General features: G+C 41.9%; 1 protein-coding gene across 1 annotated transcript in view; it reads left to right on the top strand.

Moving 5' to 3' along the window:
• SLC9A9 (solute carrier family 9 member A9) overlaps window positions 1–17,860 on the top strand; it is a gene marked incomplete at its 3' end in the record, with an annotated part of 980,651 nt that overhangs the window by 683,878 nt on the left and 278,913 nt on the right. The window contains 2 exon segments of the mRNA XM_080654659.1: window positions 3,155–3,213; window positions 3,217–3,302. Of these exon segments, the coding sequence (XP_080510785.1) occupies window positions 3,155–3,213; window positions 3,217–3,302 (145 nt within the window).

The following is a 17,860-nucleotide window of genomic DNA, read 5'->3' as shown; positions in this document are numbered from 1 at the left end:
AAATTTTCTTCATGAGTATAGAATTTCATATGCATAAAAACTTTTTTTTTTATTAATATCTACTGCAAATGTCAACTTCCTTATCTGCAGGTCATTTCCTTGTCTACATGGACATTCAGAATAATTTCCTTCCTCCATTACATTTTGTCCCTTGAAAGTATTTTATAATCAGAGTGCATGTTGCTCTCTCTTTCTGAGGCTTTTTTGTTTCAGGAAAATGTATGAGGCCTCTCTAGTTTAAGCATCTAGATCTCGTGTCCTGCCGCTTGTTCTTGTATATTGTCAGTGTGCAGATAATAAAGTAGCATTATGTTCTAAGTGGAGAATCTAGGGATAAAAGCCAGGCTAGTTATAGTTTTCCTCATCCTGCTATGGATCCAACTTCTAAAATTTTTTAATATCTGAATAAAGATTTGGAAATTTAAAAATCTAGCTGATACAGTAACTATTGTAAAAAGTAGTTACCATTAAAATTTTACCTATGTGATTTAAACATTTCTATAAAATTAACCAAATTACTATGTTTTTGACTTGACTTGCTGTCATTATAAATGTTTATTTGCCCTGTTAGCTGATATAACAAGGCCCATAAATGTCTTATGGGTCTTATGTTACCCAAGAGGCTTTCCATTTTAATTTTTAGTTTACTACTTGTACTTTTATTTACTTTTCCTCAAAGTCTACATCTCTTTTTATTTATGTTACCACATTTTGATTTGAAATTTTTGCATAAAAATTCAATTAACACATTGTTAATGAAGAAGAAAATAAAACAGGAAAAATGCAGGTTTTAATAGGTTAGTTTAGATTACAGACTTTATAAAATTATTTACTCTGGCTGGGATAATTCTTTCGTGTTACCTATTTATTAAGTTTCAAGGGTCCATAACCTTTTTTTATTGTCATCTGGCACATTTAATTTTTTTTAAATATCTTTTTATTTCAGAGAGGAAGGGAGAGGGTAAGAGAGAGAAACATCAATGATGAGAGAGAATAATTAATTGGCTGCCTCCTGCACGCTCCTCACTGGGGACTGAGCCTGCAACCCGGGCATGTGCCCTGACTGGGAATAGAACTGTGACCTCCAGGTTCATAGGTCGATACTCAACCACTGAGCCATGCAAGCCAGGCAGCACATTTAATTTTTAAAAGCAAATGTGTCCAGAAAAAAAATTTTTAGATGTAGACAATATTGTTCTAAAATTTCATGGAAAAGCAAAAGACCTAGAATAGTTTAAATAATTTTGAAAATGAAACATGTGTAACTCACTCATTATTAAGGCCTAATATATGTCTGCAGTGACCACACAGAAGAAGGACAGATACACATACCAATGGAACAGAACACACACAAAGTCAACCGACTAGTTTTTGACAAAGGGACAAAATAAATTCAATGGAATAATTAAACATCTATAGATGAAAAAAGGAGCCCCAACCTTATAGAAAAAATAATTCAAAAGAATCATGGATTTAAATGTAAAATGTAAAGCTATACAACTCTTAGGGGAAAAAATTAAAACACGGGACAAAACTTCAGAAAAATGTTCTTAGACTTTATTTCAAATATATGATTCATAAAAGCAAAAATCAACAGGTTAGACTTCATCAATAAAAAACTACAAAATGGGAGGAACTATATATACATCAAAGGACTATTATCTGGAATATTTAAAGAACTCTCAAAACTTAACAATCAAAATCTAGCAACCCAATTAGAAAAATGAAGCAAAAACTGAAGAAACATTTTACCCAAGAGGGTATAAAGATAGTAAATAAGCACATTAAAAATGTTCAACATCATTAGTTATTAGGAAAACACAAATTAAAACCACAATAAACTATTACCATACACCTATCAGAATGACTAAAGTAAAAAATAAAAAATACTGACAACACTGAATGCTGGTGAGGATGCAGAGAAACTGGTCAGCATATATTGCTGGTGAAAATGTAAAATGGTACAGCTATTCTGGAAAACAGTTCGGTAATTTCTTTTTTTTTTTTAAATATATTTATTGATATTTTACAGAGAGGAAGGGAGAGGGATAGAGAGTTAGAAACATCGATGAGAGAGAGACATTGATCAGCTGCCTCCTGCACACCTCCCATTGGGGATGTGCCCGCAACCAAGGTACATGCCCTTGACAGGAATCGAACCTGGGACCCTTCAGTCCGCAGGCCGACGCTCTATCCACTGAGCCAAACCGGTTTCGGCGGTAATTTCTTTTAAAAATATACAAATACCTGGGTCAGGGTTGGGTGCAGGCTAGAAGGAGTCAATGGAGGTAAAAGGGGGGCATCTGTAAGACTTTCAACAGTAAAAATAAATTAAATATATATGTATATAAAATATATATGCATACACACACACACACACACACACACAAATATCATATGCCTTGGTGATTTCAGTCCTGGAAATTTATCTCAGAGAAATGAAAACTTAAGTTTACAAATACAACAGCCTTATTCTTAATAGCCCAAACTGGAAACAACCCAGATGTCCTTCAATAAGTGGATGGTTAGACAAACTATCAAACATCCATACTATGGAATACCTCTCAGTAATAAAAAGGAACAAATTATTGATATATTGAACCACCTGGACGAGTATCCAGAGAATCATGCTGGGTAAAAAAGCCAATTCTAAAAGGCTATATACTTCTTGATGTCATTTATATAACATTCTTGAAATGGCAACATTATAGAAATATAAAATTGATTACTGGTTGCCATAAATGGAAGAAGGAGTTTGTAAGAGGGACTGTATAGGAGGGAAGTAGATATGGTTATAAAAGGATGACATGGGTGATCTTTGTGGCAATGGGAATATACTGGATCTTGACTATCTCAGTGTCAAAATCCTGGTTGTGATATTGCACTAGAATTTGCAAGATGTCATTATTGGGGAGGGAAAGGGCAAACAGAAAGTCTGTTATTTCTCACAAATGCCTGTGTGTGAATCTACCAATACATAATTCTATATAAAAAGTTTAATTTTAAAAAAGTAACTGTGTTTGAAAAGTAATTTTGTTTGTTAGGAAATTATAAAGATAAGTTCAATTAAATGAGAATTATGATGTTTATTCTCTCTCTCTCTCTCTCTCTCTCTCTCTCTCTCTCTCTCTCTCTGTTTGGTTTTCTCTGAAAGGTCTGCGAGGAGCCATAGCATTTGCCTTAGCTATTCGGGACACAGGACCTCAGCCCAAATAAATGATGTTCACCACCACACTGCTGCTTGTGTTCTTCACAGTCTGGGTGTTCGGAGGAGGGACGACCCCCATGCTGACTCAGATCAGGTTAGGAGCACTGTTTAAGGGAGGACACCTTAGGAGGCATGGCTGCGCAGTTCCAGTCTGTAGTTGCTGACTTGCTCAAAAGTACCATGGCAGGTCTGTGTGCTAACTGCCCAGGGAAAAGTGCGCAGTCAGTCACAAGGTAACACAATATGATCTATCACCAACTGACCTGAATTTTCCAAGAGTCCTAGAAACCTCAGGGTGATGTTTGTTTATAGTATGTCCCTAGAAATGATTAATTTATCTATGAATTCCTCCATTCAACACTCTTGAGTTTATTGTGGTTGGAGTTTACAAAAATGAGTAAGACACAGGTATTGTCCTCAAGATGCTCACAATCCAAAAGGATTTATACAGAAAAAATATCTAATACCCAGGAGAAAGTGAATTTGTTTTATTTTAAATTTCTCACAGCACTTAAGATAGAACCAGGGACACAGGACAAGCTTAAATATACTTGATTAGTGAGTCATGTGTTTAGCCAGAGGGAGTCTACAGACACAGTCAGACAATGTTTAACTTGTGTCAGGGCCTCAGCAAGGAGCTCTCCAATTAGCAATCATCCAATCAATTGGATGATTACTGCAAGCCTGAAGCATGCATGAAGCAGCTGAGATAGTTGGACAAAAATTGATAGCTTTTGCCAATTGCAAAAATGGGTAAATCTATTTTTAATACTCGCTCTATTTAAGTGTTTCTTTGACCTGGATCCTCATTTTCATATTCCAGAATGTAATGGTAATTCAGGTAAATCACATTTTCTTTCTCAAAGTCATATATCTTGATGGGTCACACAATCTCTCCCTGGACCCCCCATTCTCTGTAAGGAAAATTCACACCCATATCTGACTGCCTGGAAAAGGACTTCCAAGAAGATTATTATAGACAAAGACTTTTATTCCAGCACCAATATAGTGCCTGGCACTTCATACGATTGAATAAATAATTGCTACATGAATAATTAAATGAATATAACCACAAATATAATATGCTTTTGTTAAGCATTTACTGATCATTTTCTACCCATTTGACAAAGAGAAAGCAGAAGCAGGAAGTTCATTTAGGATAAGTCATTTAGTATAAGAAAGTGTATGCCTAAACTGCCTAAGCTGGGCCAAGTGGCTATGCATTAAACCAAATTCAAGGGGGAAAAGGACCTCTTGATGTATTGTGAATATTGGCTAAGCTCATAAAAGGGCTTTGACAAAAGGTAAGTGGAGAGGTTATGAAATGCTTGTTGAATTATTTTCTAGCATAAAAGTGTGACCTGCAATTTCTTTCCCTGTGGCAGCTACCTATGGGCTCCTATGATGAGCACACACATTGCACTAAACTCTACAGCACTGGGTCCCTGGGAACTCAGCAAGTAGATTCATGCATGGAAAAATTAGAGCTTGGAAAACAAAAATTAGAGGATACTAATCCCACAAGATAAAGGTATTAAATGCACTATCAGGTAAATTAGAGTACTCAGAAAATGAAATGATGTCAATATTTCTTAAATTAATGCAAATATAACTTATTTTCTACTGTTGTCTTTCATTATCCTGAAGAGATTGTCCCCAAATCAGTAACTAAAATGTTTATCCAACTCTCCTCTAGGGATTGCCAAAGGCATCCCTTGACTCCACACAGTGCCATAACTTCTGCAGTCTCTTATGTCCAGGTGGGCAGGGAGAGTGAGCTGTAACAATGGGCTCTAGGCAGGTTAGGAGAATTATCTAGGTTACAGGACAGGGCCTAATAAGGAAAGATGGTGATGTTGACCACAGTTTCCACAGGTGATTGGCTGGATTCAACTTAGCCAGTGCTACATGGCCTCCTGGGGCACAGCATGAGGTTGCCAAGTCAAGGAGATGCCCCAGTTGGAACTGGCTTCAAATGGCCCAACTGATTCAATGCCAGGCTTGGCCACCAGCCAGAAAGGGAGAGAAATAAAGGTAGGGATTGATGTATTTAGGGAAAGGAGCTGGCAGGGCTCCAGTTTGATAAGCAAGGTGGAAATCTCAGCTGGGAACTAGAGTGTTCATCTGAAATCAGGGAAGAAACTCAGTCAGAGAGAACAGGGCCCAGTCATGAGGAAATCAGAGGAAAAAAAATAAAAATTATACATACCTCAGTACCCAGGAAGTCAATGCAGGCAAACAGGGTACAGGCAACAAGGCAAAATTAAAACCAATGGCCCTCAAGGTTGACTGAGCATCAGAACCAGCTGGAGGGCTCAGTAACCCCAGACCAGCAGGCCCCACCTCTAACAGTCTGCATCAGGGCCTGAGAATGTGCATTTCTCCACATCCCGGGCAATGGTGCTGCTGCTGGTTCCAGGATCATACTTTGAGAACTTCCTAACCCCAAGTGGAGTTGGGGCTAATATGAAATACCACCAGCTCTGAATGGGGTTGCCCAGGGCCAGGCACACCAAGCTTTCAGCTTAAACTCCTAAGCACTGCTATTGGAGGAAGGCAGGGGCTAACTTGAGGAGTAAGAGTCACTATGCATTGATTAATGGAGGGAAATAGAGCATCTATATATATAAAAGCTTAAGAGACTGAATGACCTGTTGATGGGTCGCTATGACGTGCACTGACCACCAGGGGACAGATGCTCAATCCACAGGATCGGGCTCCCTCCTGTCTGGATAGGGCCGAAACGGCTATTCGACATCCCCTGAGGGGTCCTGGATTGCAAGAGGGCGCAGGCCAGGCTGAGGGACCCCACCCATGCACCATGCCTCTAGTAATACAATAAACATAAAAGAACAGGACATAAATTAAAGTGTGTACAAATGAACATCCAAGTGTAGCATAAATTTGGCTCAACCGTGCTATGCTGACACCAGCATGTGCTCTGTTGCAGTTCAGATAATATCAAAGAAACCCTCCATGTCACTATAAATTCTATTTTATTTGTTTATTTTAATTTATTGGGGTGATACTAGTTAATAAAACTATTTCAAGTGTTCAACTCAATAGCACATCATCTGCACACTACATCATGTGCTCACATCCAGAGTCAAGTCTGTTTCCGCCACAACTTGTCCCGCTTTGCCCTCTTCTGCCTCCCCAACCCCTCTCCCTCTGGCAATCAGCATACTGTTCTCTTTCTCTCTATATATATTTTTTTCCTTAATTCCTTTATATTTTTTCACCCAATCCCCCAACACCATCCCATATGACAGTTGTCAGTCTGTTCTATGTATCTATGATTCGGTTTCTATTTTGTTTGTTAAATTATTTTGTTTATCAGATTCCACCTATAAGTGAGATGAAAGTTGTCTGTCTTTCAGCAAGATCTTCCTTGTTTACAGAAAAATATTTCATTAACCAACTTTCATATCAAATTATTTGCATAAAATACCAGAATATTAGTAATTGGAGCTTTAATACAATAACAATGTGGAAATCCAGGGGCAGGAATGAGAATGGAATATTGAATGAGCCCAGGTATCCTCGCTCACTGTGTGATTTATATACTTTGCATTGCCTTTCCTTCTTGATTGTTTTAATTTTACTTTTTTTTCTCTTAAATTATTAAGTATGTAAATTTGAGTTGTTTACCAAAAACTTGAGTTGACTTTTTATTCCTATAAAATTTGCCACTTAGTCACAAAGTATTATAGTAGGATGCAGATACAGTGTTTTATATAAGGAAAAAGTTATGCTACTAATGAATTGAACTTCGATGGAAATTATTTTAAAACAATAGTGATCCTGTGCTCAGAGAAACTTGGAACAATCTTTACATATGAAACAACTTCTCCATTTAATTATAAGTCTTATCTTAGGCACATTCAAACTTCTTATTCTAAAGCTGTTTTATTTTATTTTTAAAATAATACAATATTTTAATGCAGCAACTGAAATAAATTACAGATCTTTGCCTTTCAAAATTCTAGAGAAAATGAGAAGACTCCTGTAGTATTATCTTGAAGGTGTTCATGTAAAAGAAAAAAAAAAATGTTTCTTGATCAGGACCCAGCTGTCCTTCCTTCTGTGGAATACATTAGTGCTGGTGGTGAAACAAACCAACTTCCAGTCTCCAAGGAGGAGCTCTGTTCTTAGCCAGGAAACAAAACTTCACCTCTGGAGGCCAGTAAACAGGATTATCACCACATGATTGCATGTGCTTAGAGATAATCTCTAAGACCAACAGGGCAGATCTCTCTGGCAATGTAATGAATGTGGGTGATAACCCACTCCTTGATTTAGGGTAGAGTACCACATGAAGCTAACAAAATGCACAAGAATGAAGCCTGTACCACAGGGCAAACCTCTCTTGGTCTCCCCAGATAGGAATGCTGGACCCATATCTTCAAAATACTGAACCACAATGCAGAAAGCCTTGCACACCAGGTGCAGAACCTATATTTCAAACAGCATTAGAATATGCTTTCAGGAAGATGGCTTCTACAGCTTCCATATTTGAGCTTTTAACATCTGAAATGGTAACAGCCAACTTTCATTGAATACTTACTCTGTGCCAAATATTAGATAGTAAATGTCAAGGCATATAACTTTCCTATGACTCAGCCTCTAACATGTAAAATAGGAATGATAATAGTAGCTACCTCCTATGGTGGATGAGGCCTGGCAAAGTGGCACGGGGTCACACCACTGTTAGGCTGCAGAGGCAAACAACAGGAGCAACCTGAGCCCAGGGCATGCATGCCCACTCTTCTGCCGCCCTAGAGAAATGAGCTTGTTCCTAATGCCTGCAATTCACCTTGATTAACAAATCCTCTGGGGGAAAAGAGATGTGCTTTTATACCCAAGACAAGACTATTAGAAAGAAACACAAGAAATCTTCATTCGTCCTGAGTGATGGGGTTGACTTGCTCATGCAGCACACAAGGTTTTTGGTGCAGCTTTCCTCTTTGATCCAGAACAGTTAAAGGTAAAGAAGACCAGTTATGGTCCAAAATAGCCAGGCAGGGAAGTTTGTTTTCCTCAATAGGAATTTGGAATTAAGGGAATTTGTCACCCTTTTGCCCGCCTCCCAATCCTATTCAGGATCTTAAGTCAGATGGATGTCGGCTTTTTTCAAATATCAAACAAACCCCATACACTGGCCCATGTCCTTTGCAGAGTGCATAATTCAGTTAGTGCATTGTCTCTACTATCAGTATTTCAAGTGAATATTTAAATTCAATTTTTGGTTTATGACCCATCCCTATTATATGCCATCCTACAATGCTTTTTTTTTATTATTTATACCCACTGGCTACAAAATTTTTAATAACAGCCCATAGGAATGTACACAGAGGTAAACAGAGAACAGTCCTTAGGAATCTTTTAAATCTTACACAACAGCAGAGTTAAATACACCTACTTACAGACTTTGTCTATTACTGAGATGAGGAAAGGTCAATCTACTGTGTTTCCCCGAAAATAAGACAGTGTCTTATATTAATTTTTGCCCCCAAAGACACGCTAGGTCTTATTTTCAAGGGATGTCTTATTTTTCCATCAAGAAGAATACGGTACACATTTATTGTGAAATGAAAATAAAGGAAATTTATTACCTGTATAAGGTACGGTAGTATGGTAGTTGTCAACACAAACCAGACAAACTGTGAATCCTACAGTATCAAGAATTTACTCATTTATTCAATGACAATCATGTCATCATCTTCCGGAACATCATCATAACAATCCAATTCCTGAATTTCCTGGTGAATTTCTTGTGACTCTATTTCTTTCAGAATCAGTGGACCAAATCTCTCATGTTTAGCAATAGCACTGTCTTTAAATGAGTACTTCTTGTCAAGGTAGCCTGCTCGCAGTGCATTTGCAATGCAACTGTCAGTGATTTTCTCCCATGAATTCTTCACCCAAGTCACAACTTCTTGCAGTTTAGGTTTCACAAAGTTTCCACGCTGATTTCTCTCCATTCTATTTTCAATGTAGTCATTAATTTCCATGCGCAAAAATTATCTTTGAATGGCTTGTTTATTGCAATATCAAGAGTCTGGAGATAGGCCGTCATTCCTGCGGGAATCATTATCTGATCTATTTTTCTTTCATGAAGAAATGTCTTCATGTCTTTAGCGCGGTGAGTGCTGGCTGCATCCCAGACTAGCAGACCTCTTTGGCTCCCTCGCATAACAAGCAGCAGCATTAAATCGACCCACTTCCTTATAACTGCTTGTGTGGCCCAGGCTTTTTCAGTTTCAAGAATAAAAACGCCCAAAACACTTTCAATCTTTTCCTTCTTGCCCTTAGAAATGATTAAAGGTGGGATTTTAGTGCCATGCAGACGAATTGCCAAAATACAGGAAACACATGCACTTTCGTAAGCAGTGAAGGGAATGTACGCTAAGGAGGCACCCGGCTGCTCAATTGTTGTTTGAGATGATTGGCCCATAAACACTGCAGTTTCATCCATAGCAATCATGTTGGAAAGATTGTATTTAGAGAAGTCAGCATCATCAATAAAGGACTTGAATGCAAGTGCTCGCTTAATAACTTGAGTATCTTCCAACCTAAACAATGTTGTAGATCTTCTTAAAGACAGTTCACTTCGCTGAAGGAAATTATCCAGCCAGTGTTGTGATGCTTTGAAGTCTTCGGGGGCTATGTCAAACTGTGGTGCCATTGCAAGGGCAAATTCTTGAATCTGAGCCCTATTCACAACCAAAGCCTTTGCTCTCCTGTCAACAACCCATTCACAGATCAGGTCTTCCAGCTCGGAAAATAATGGTTGCCGACCTGATCCACACTTGCACTTTTTCGCATTTCCCTTGTCCACTTGTTCAATGAGGTTACCATACTCTGCTCGCCATTTTTGGACCAATCGGATACTCAACATCTTCTCTTTGCAGAAAGCAGTAAGATTTTGGCCCCAAGAGTCTTCCACGATTCCTTTCTTGTACTCCACGGAGTAGCTTTTTCTTTTTGCGCTCATTTCTAGGGGTAAAAAAAAAGGAATTGGGGTATCAAGGTAGGGGGAGGGGGATCACTCAAAATGACACAGGGGGGATCAGAGGGGGGAATCAAAATGGCACAGGAGAATCAGAGGGGGGATTACCATTTTAGTAACCCCTTTTGATCCTCCTGTGTCATTTTGATTGTCCCCTCTGATCCTCCTGTGTCATTTTGATTGTCACTGGTTGCTAGACGCCAGTTGGGGCGGCCCTAGCGACCAGTTTACGGTAAATTAATTTTCATTCTGAGACAGAGCCTGGGGGCCTTATTTTTGGGGGATACCTTATATTTCACTCAGAAGGAAACCTGTAAGTAGGTCTTATTTTCGGAGGATGTTTTATTTTCAGGGAAACACGGTATATATATATATAAAAGCCTAAGTGACTGAACAACTAAATGACTGCACAACCGGTCAACCAGTCACTATGATGTGCACTGACCACCAGGGGGCAGATGCTCAATGCAGGAGCTGCCCCCTGGTGGTCGGTATGATCCCACAGCAGGAATGCTGCTCAGCTGACTGACATGTGCCAGACGCCAGGCTTACAGCTGGCAAGCACAGCTGCAGTGGTGCAAGCTGCTCCCACCTCCACAGCAGCACTACCAAGTGGCAGCAGTGGCAGATGCAGTGGGGCCGGGATGAGCAGGAGTGGTGTGGCACCCAGCCCAGGCTTGGAATCCTCCCTGGCTGCCTGCAGCTTTGCCCACTACTACCTCCCTTGGGGGACGTAGGACTGGTGCTGGCCTGCGAGGATCAGGCCAAAACCAGCAGTCTGACATCCCCCAAGGGCTCCTGGATTGCAAGAGGGCACAGGCCAGGCTGAAGGACCCCACCGGTGCACAAATCCATGCACCGGGCCTCTATATGGAAGAATACATATAATTAAGTTCCCTCAATATCTAACTGAATTCTATTTGTATCTAGTCTCATGCATGTTGAATGATTTGCTTCAGTGGTCTATTAACACAGCAAATCAGTATATATACTTGGAGGTAGATGGTATGGATCCCAACTCTCCTCCCTTTCTTACTAGCTGTGGGAAGTTGAGTAATAAATTCAATATCTCTATGCCCAATTTTTTTATTTGTAAAACTGGAATAATAATAATTACCTGTTTACATTGTCATAAGAATTAAGTGTTGCCCATGTAAAGAATTTAGGGCACAGTAAGTGTTCAACAAATGTTGCTATAACAGAATGACTAACTATGAGCCTTTTCTAATCCAAAGGTATACACACACACACACACACACACACACACACACACACACACACAAATTGTATTTGTGAAAACATGACTTTCATGAAAAATAAAAAGAAATACTGGTCCTTGAGGAACTTAGTTATTTTATGTAAGAACTAGATTTATCAATTTTGTAGGCAGCTCCTATTTCTGAATTCAAAATTATAAACTTCTTAAAGAAAAATGCTCACAAAAACATTTTATTTATCCAACAACTCAGAGAGAATCTTTGTAGAACATGCTTCTATTTCTTTTTTAGTATAACCTCTGCTTAGGATCTTTTATGATATTTAATTAGCACCATTTCATATATATATATATATATATATATATATATATATATATATATATATACACACACACACACCACACATATATATATGTAAATTTTATTATACCAATTCATATAAGTTGACAGGCCTGAAAAATACCCTCAGTCATTAAACATAGAAAACCAATGTATTCATTTGAATATAGACTCATATTTTATATTTTCCATGCCTAACCCACATTTAAAATTATGTTCTATTTTCCATAGGTTCTTCTAAAAATAGTGCATAACTCAAAATATTTATTGCTGAAATCAATCTAGTTTGACATACTCTATTAGAGGTATTGTATGAAACTAAAGACCTATTGTTGACCTAAAAGTATCCTAGATTTATAATCAGTATTATGAATTAAAAGCTTGTAAATTTGCTTCCAATGCCATCTGGGCTCTTTAATATGCTTTATATCTACGTACAGAATCTGTTCAGTTCCAGAGATAATAGTCTTTATCTTGACAACTGCCATGTTCTTTTTTATTTCTCCAACATGCTCTTGATAACATCAATACACTTCACTCATTTATTAAGCTTATCAAACAATGAACATTCTGTTCTATTGAAAATAATTTATTAGCCTGTTATTATAAAGTATTATCCAATATAGGTGCCAGAAAAACGCAGCCTTAGGCCCCACTCCAGATGTTCTGATTCAGAAACTCTGGAGGCAAAGCCCATAAGGTATTTTATGGTAAGCACTCCAGGGTTCCTTGTAAATGCTCCAGTTTGAGAACCAGTGCCTTAGTCTGATAATGGAAAGAACCAATGCTAAAGATATTGAGCTTATCTCCTCTAAGATCCTGTACAGAATCCCCACCTATTACATAAGGAAACTCCTATACCTACCTGGGAAACATAGCAGCTCTAACTAATTCATAGAAACAAACATAGGCATGGTTCCTCGTACTACTCTTAAACTGCTCAACATAGTGTTCCTTTCTATCTAAAAATAAAATCCAAGCCAGTTGATTTGCACATTTCTGTCTGAATCAATCCTGGCCACTCTTTCAATTCCACCATATCTCATCTGTCAAGTTGTAGATGACACAACTTTAACCAAAACAAAGTAAGATGAGACTTCTGAATTTTCTCAAGGTTTTAAGCATCAACCATGTAGTGACCCCAACAACACTATGAAACAGGCCAGGATGAGTGCATATTGGGCATGGAATGTAAAAGACTTCTGACCAAGATCTCCCAGGGGCTTTAAAGCCTTTCTGTGAGAGCCCTAAGCGGAAGTCACATGTCTCCTTTGAGCCAAATCTTGTTCTTTTTTTTTTTTATTGAAACCATTTATTTTATTTTTCAATCATAGTTAACATACACTATATCTATAACAATAAAATGGTAATATGCTATTTGGACCGGTTGTTTTCCAGACATCATTCCAGGCATCCTTCCTGACAAAGCTGGGGCTGGGTCCCTGGTGCCTGCAGGCAGCCCGAGGAAAGCCAGCCCAGGTCCTGGGTGCGTGCAGGTGGCTGGAAGAGGGAAGCAAGCTGGTGTCCTGGGTGCCTGCAGGCTGCCAGAAGAGGGAAGCAGCCCGGGTCCCAGGTGCCTGCTGGTGGCCGGAGGAGGGAAGCCTGGGTACCAGGTGCCAGAGGAAAGCCAGTGCCGGCAGCTGGAGAAAGAAAGGCCTACTCCTGCATGAATTTTCGTGCATCGGGCCTCTGGTTGTATTATATTATACTAGAGGCCCAGTGCACAGATTCGTGCACCAATGGGGTCCCTCAGCATGGCCTGCAACCTCTCACAATCCAGGACCCCTCAGGGGACTTTGGACTGCTGCTTTCAACCTGATCCCCACAGGCCAGGCCAAGGGACCCACCAGTGCATGAATCCGTGCACTGGGCCTCTAGTATGCAGATAAGATCTTTGGTTAATCTCTTCCCACCCTCCCCTCTCTCCTCTTCCCTCTGAGATTCATCAGACTGTTCCATGTTTCCATGCCTGTGTGTTGAGCATCTTCCCCTTGGTAGTCATTGCGTGTCATAGCTACCAGTCAAATGGTCAAACGGTCAGACAGTCGCTTAGGCTTTTATATATATAGATTAGTTTCAGGTCTATACCCTAGTGTAAGCATTTCAAACTCACAACCTGTGGCTGCATGCGGCCCATAATGAATATTTTTGCAACCCAACCAATATAATGGTATGTAAGAAATGTTTTAATAAAAATTTTGTAACTTAATTTTTACAATATCCTGTTATACATAATTATTAATAATGAACTATAATGTTTACTAAGACTGATTACTATCATCATGTTGCATTCATTTCCCTTACGCGCCTTATGCACAGGCACACCATTTCTCTCCAATAATACTAGCAGCAAATATTTTAGCAGTCAATTTCCATGTCATTAGTCTTGGACTGACTTGTTTGGTGTGTGCAACAGGAAATATTTCGCTTTTGGAGAACAAGAAAAATAGGTTTATTTGAGTTATGCTTATTAACTTGTGCTGTTATTCAGTATCTGGTAAGTTTATGCTCAAGAAAAAAATATTAATTAAAATGTTCTATTATTTCATGTTAACAATTACTAATTTATTTCAGTACTTTGTATTCAGCATATCTCTATCAAAATAAACCTACGATTCTATGAAATTTGAAGCTCTTGTTTTTTTGTGGCCCTCATAAACTTAAACCTTGTTTATTTGGCCTATGTTAGCCTTTCAGTTTGACATGGTTGTCCTAGTGATTAGACATTATATAACTTACTAAGTGATCACTCTGATAAAGTTCATACCCATAGGACACCATACATAGTTATTAGAATACTAAGGCCCGGTGCACAGATTCGTGCACTGGTGGGGTCCCTCGGCATGGCCAGCACGGATTTGCTGAAACTAGAAGTCCAACATTCCCCAAGGGATGTAGTAGTGTGCGAAGTGGCAAGTGTCTGGGGAGGAGCCTGAGCCTGGGCCAGGCGCTGCGCTGCTCCTGCTCATTCCAGCCCCACTGTGCCTGCTGTAGCAGCAGTCTTACTGCTGCTCAGCTGTGGGCGCCACTGCAGCTGTGATCCCCGGACATGAGCCCGGTGTCTGACGTCTGTCAGTCAGCTGAGTGGTGCTCCCACTGTTAGGAGTGCGCTTACCACCATGGGGCAGCTCCTACATTGAGCGTCTGCCCCAGGTGGTCAGTGAATGTTAAAGCGACCTGTCGATCAGTTGACCAGTCAACTGGTCGCTTAGGCTTTTATATATAGACTAGAGGCCCGGTGCACAAAATTCTTGCATGGGGGGGGCAAGGGTGTCCCTCAGCCCAGCCTGCACCCTCTCCAATCTGGGACCCCATGAGGGATGTCCGACTGTCCGTATAGGCCCAATCCTGGTGGGATCAGGCCTAAATGGGCAGTCCCTCTCACAATCCAGGACTGCTGGCTCCCAACTGCTCGCCTGTTTGCCTTCCTGATTGCCCCTAACCACTTCTGCCTGCCAGCCTGATCACCCCCTAACCACTCCCCTGCCAGCCTGATTGACGCTTAACTGCTCCCCTGCCAGCCTGCTTGCCCCTAACTGCCCTCCCCTGCAGGCTTGATCGCCCCCAACTGCCCTCCCTTGCAGGCCTGGTCCCTCTCAACTGCCCTCTCCTGCTGGCCATCTTGTGGTGGCCATTTTGTGTCCACATGGGGGCAGCCATCTTTGACCACATGGGGGCATCAGTCTTGTGTGTTGGAGTGATGGTCAATCTGCATATTACTCTTTTATTAGATAGTATAGAGGCCTGGTGCATGGGTGGGGTCCAACTGGTTTGCCCTGAAGGGTGTCTGGATCAGGGTGGGCGTTCCCTTGGGGTGTAGGGCGGCCTGGGAAAGGGGCCTGTGGTGGTTTGCCGGCAAGCCACGCCCCCCGGCGACCCAAGTGGAGGCCCTGGTATCTGGGATTTATTTATCTTCTACAATTGAAACTTTGTAGCCTGGAGCAGAGCCAAGACTTCTGCTCGCTCCGTAGCTGCAGCCATTTCTGTTGGGATTTATTTATCTTCTATAATTAAAACTTTGTAGCGGAGGCCAAGGCAGGCCAGGGCTGCAGAAGCTTGGCTTCCTCCATTGCCAGGGGCAACCCTAGCCTCCTGTTCTCTCCAGCTCCGTGGCTGCCGCCATTTTTGTTGGGATTTTTTTTATCTTCTATAATTGAAACTTTGTAGCCTGGAGTGGGGCGGCCAGGGTGTGCAGAAAGCTTGGCTTCCTCCATCACTGGGGAAACCCAAGCCTCCCTCCCGTGGCCGCAGCCATCTTGGTTAGGTTAATTTGCATACTCACTCCTGATTGGCTGGTGGGTGTGGCTGGTGGGCATGACTTGTGGGTGTAGCAGAGTGATGGTTAATTTGCATATTACTCTTTTATTAGATAAGATTATTAACTATATTCCCTATGCTGTAATATACATCCCTATGATCATTCTATAACTACCAATTTGTATTTATTAATCCCTTCACCTTTTTCACTCATCCCTCCAATGCCCCTCCCATCTGGCTATTGTCAAAATGTTCTCTGTATCTAGGAGTCTGTTTTTATTCTGCTTGTTAGTTTGTCTTTTAGATTCAATCATTGATAGATATGTCTTTATTGCCATTTTATTGTTTATACTAGAGGCCCGGTGCATGAAATTCATGCATGGGGGATCGGGCCTAAACTGGCAGTCAGACATCCCTCTCACAATCCTGGACCACTGGCTACTAACTGCTCACCTACCTGCTGGCCTGATCGCCCCACACTGCTCCCCCTACCAACTTGGTCGCCCCTCACTTCCCCCCTGCACCAGCCTGGTCACCCCTTACTGCCCTGCCCTGTCAGCCTGGACACCCCCAACTGCCCCCCATGTCAGCCTGGTTGCCCCTAATTGGCCCCCACTGCCGGCCTGGTCACCACTCACTGCCCCCCCGCTGGCCTGCTCACCCCATGCAGCCTGCTGTTCATCCCTCACTGCACCCCCCCGCCCACCAACCTGGTTGCCCCATGCAGCCTGCTGTTCAGTTGTGTGGTTGTCGCTCACTGCCTCCCCCCCGCCCCGCCAACCTGGTCATCCCACACAGCCTGCTGTTCAGTCATTTGGCCATCCCTCACTTCCCCCCCTGCTGGCCTGGTTGCCCCATGAGCCTGCTGTTCCATCGTTTGGTTGTCCCTCACTGTAACCCCTGCTGGCCTGGTCACCTCATGAAGTACGTTCCATTGTTTTGGTAGTGATGGCCCCTGGCATTTTATATATTAGGATATATATATATATATATATATATATATATATATATATATATATTCATATTCACACACACACACACACACACACACACACACACACACGCGCTAGAAGCCCAGTGCACAAAATCTGTGCACAAGGGGAGCGGATCCCTTCAGCCCAGCCTGCACCCTCTCACAAACCAGGACCTCTGGCTCCTAACTGCTCACCTGCCTTCCTGCTTTGTCACCCCCAACTGCCCCCACCTACCAGCCTGGTCACCCCTTAGTGGCCCCCTGCTATCCTGGTTGCCCCCAACTGCCCCTCTCTGTCAGCCTGGTTGCCCCCAACTTCCCCCCTCTATTGGCCTGGTAGCCCCCCTGCTGTCCTGGTCGCCCCTCACTGCCCCCCCCTGCCAGCCTGGTCATCCCTAACTGCCTCTGCCTGCCAGCCTGATCACCCCTAACTGCCGCCCCTGCCAACCTGGTTGCCCCTTAGTGCCCCCCCTGCTGGCCTGGTTATCCCTCACTGCCCCCCTGCCAGCCTGGTAGCCCCCAACTTCCCCCCTGATGACCTAGTCACCGCCAACCTCCCCCCTGCTGGACTGGTTGCCCCTCACTGCCTCTCCTGTTCTCCCCATGCAGCCTGCTGTTAAGTCGTTTGGTCGTCCCTCACTAACGCCCCTGCTGGCCTGGTTGCCCCACACAGCCTGCTACTCAGTCGTTTGGTCATCCCTCACTATCCCTACTTCCAGCCTGGTCACCCCATGCAGCCTTCTTCTGGTCAGTTGTTTGGTTGTCCCTCACTAACCCCCTTGCTGGCCTGGTTGCCCCATGCAGACTTCTGGTCAGTTGTTTGGTTGTCCCTCACTAACCCCCCTGCTGGCCTA

This window comes from Plecotus auritus (assembly GCF_963455305.1).
Source record: "Plecotus auritus genome assembly, chromosome: 2".
Taxonomy (NCBI): domain Eukaryota; kingdom Metazoa; phylum Chordata; class Mammalia; order Chiroptera; family Vespertilionidae; genus Plecotus; species Plecotus auritus.
Note: the sequence above shows the minus strand (reverse complement) of the source record. Positions and strands in the feature narration are given on the sequence as shown.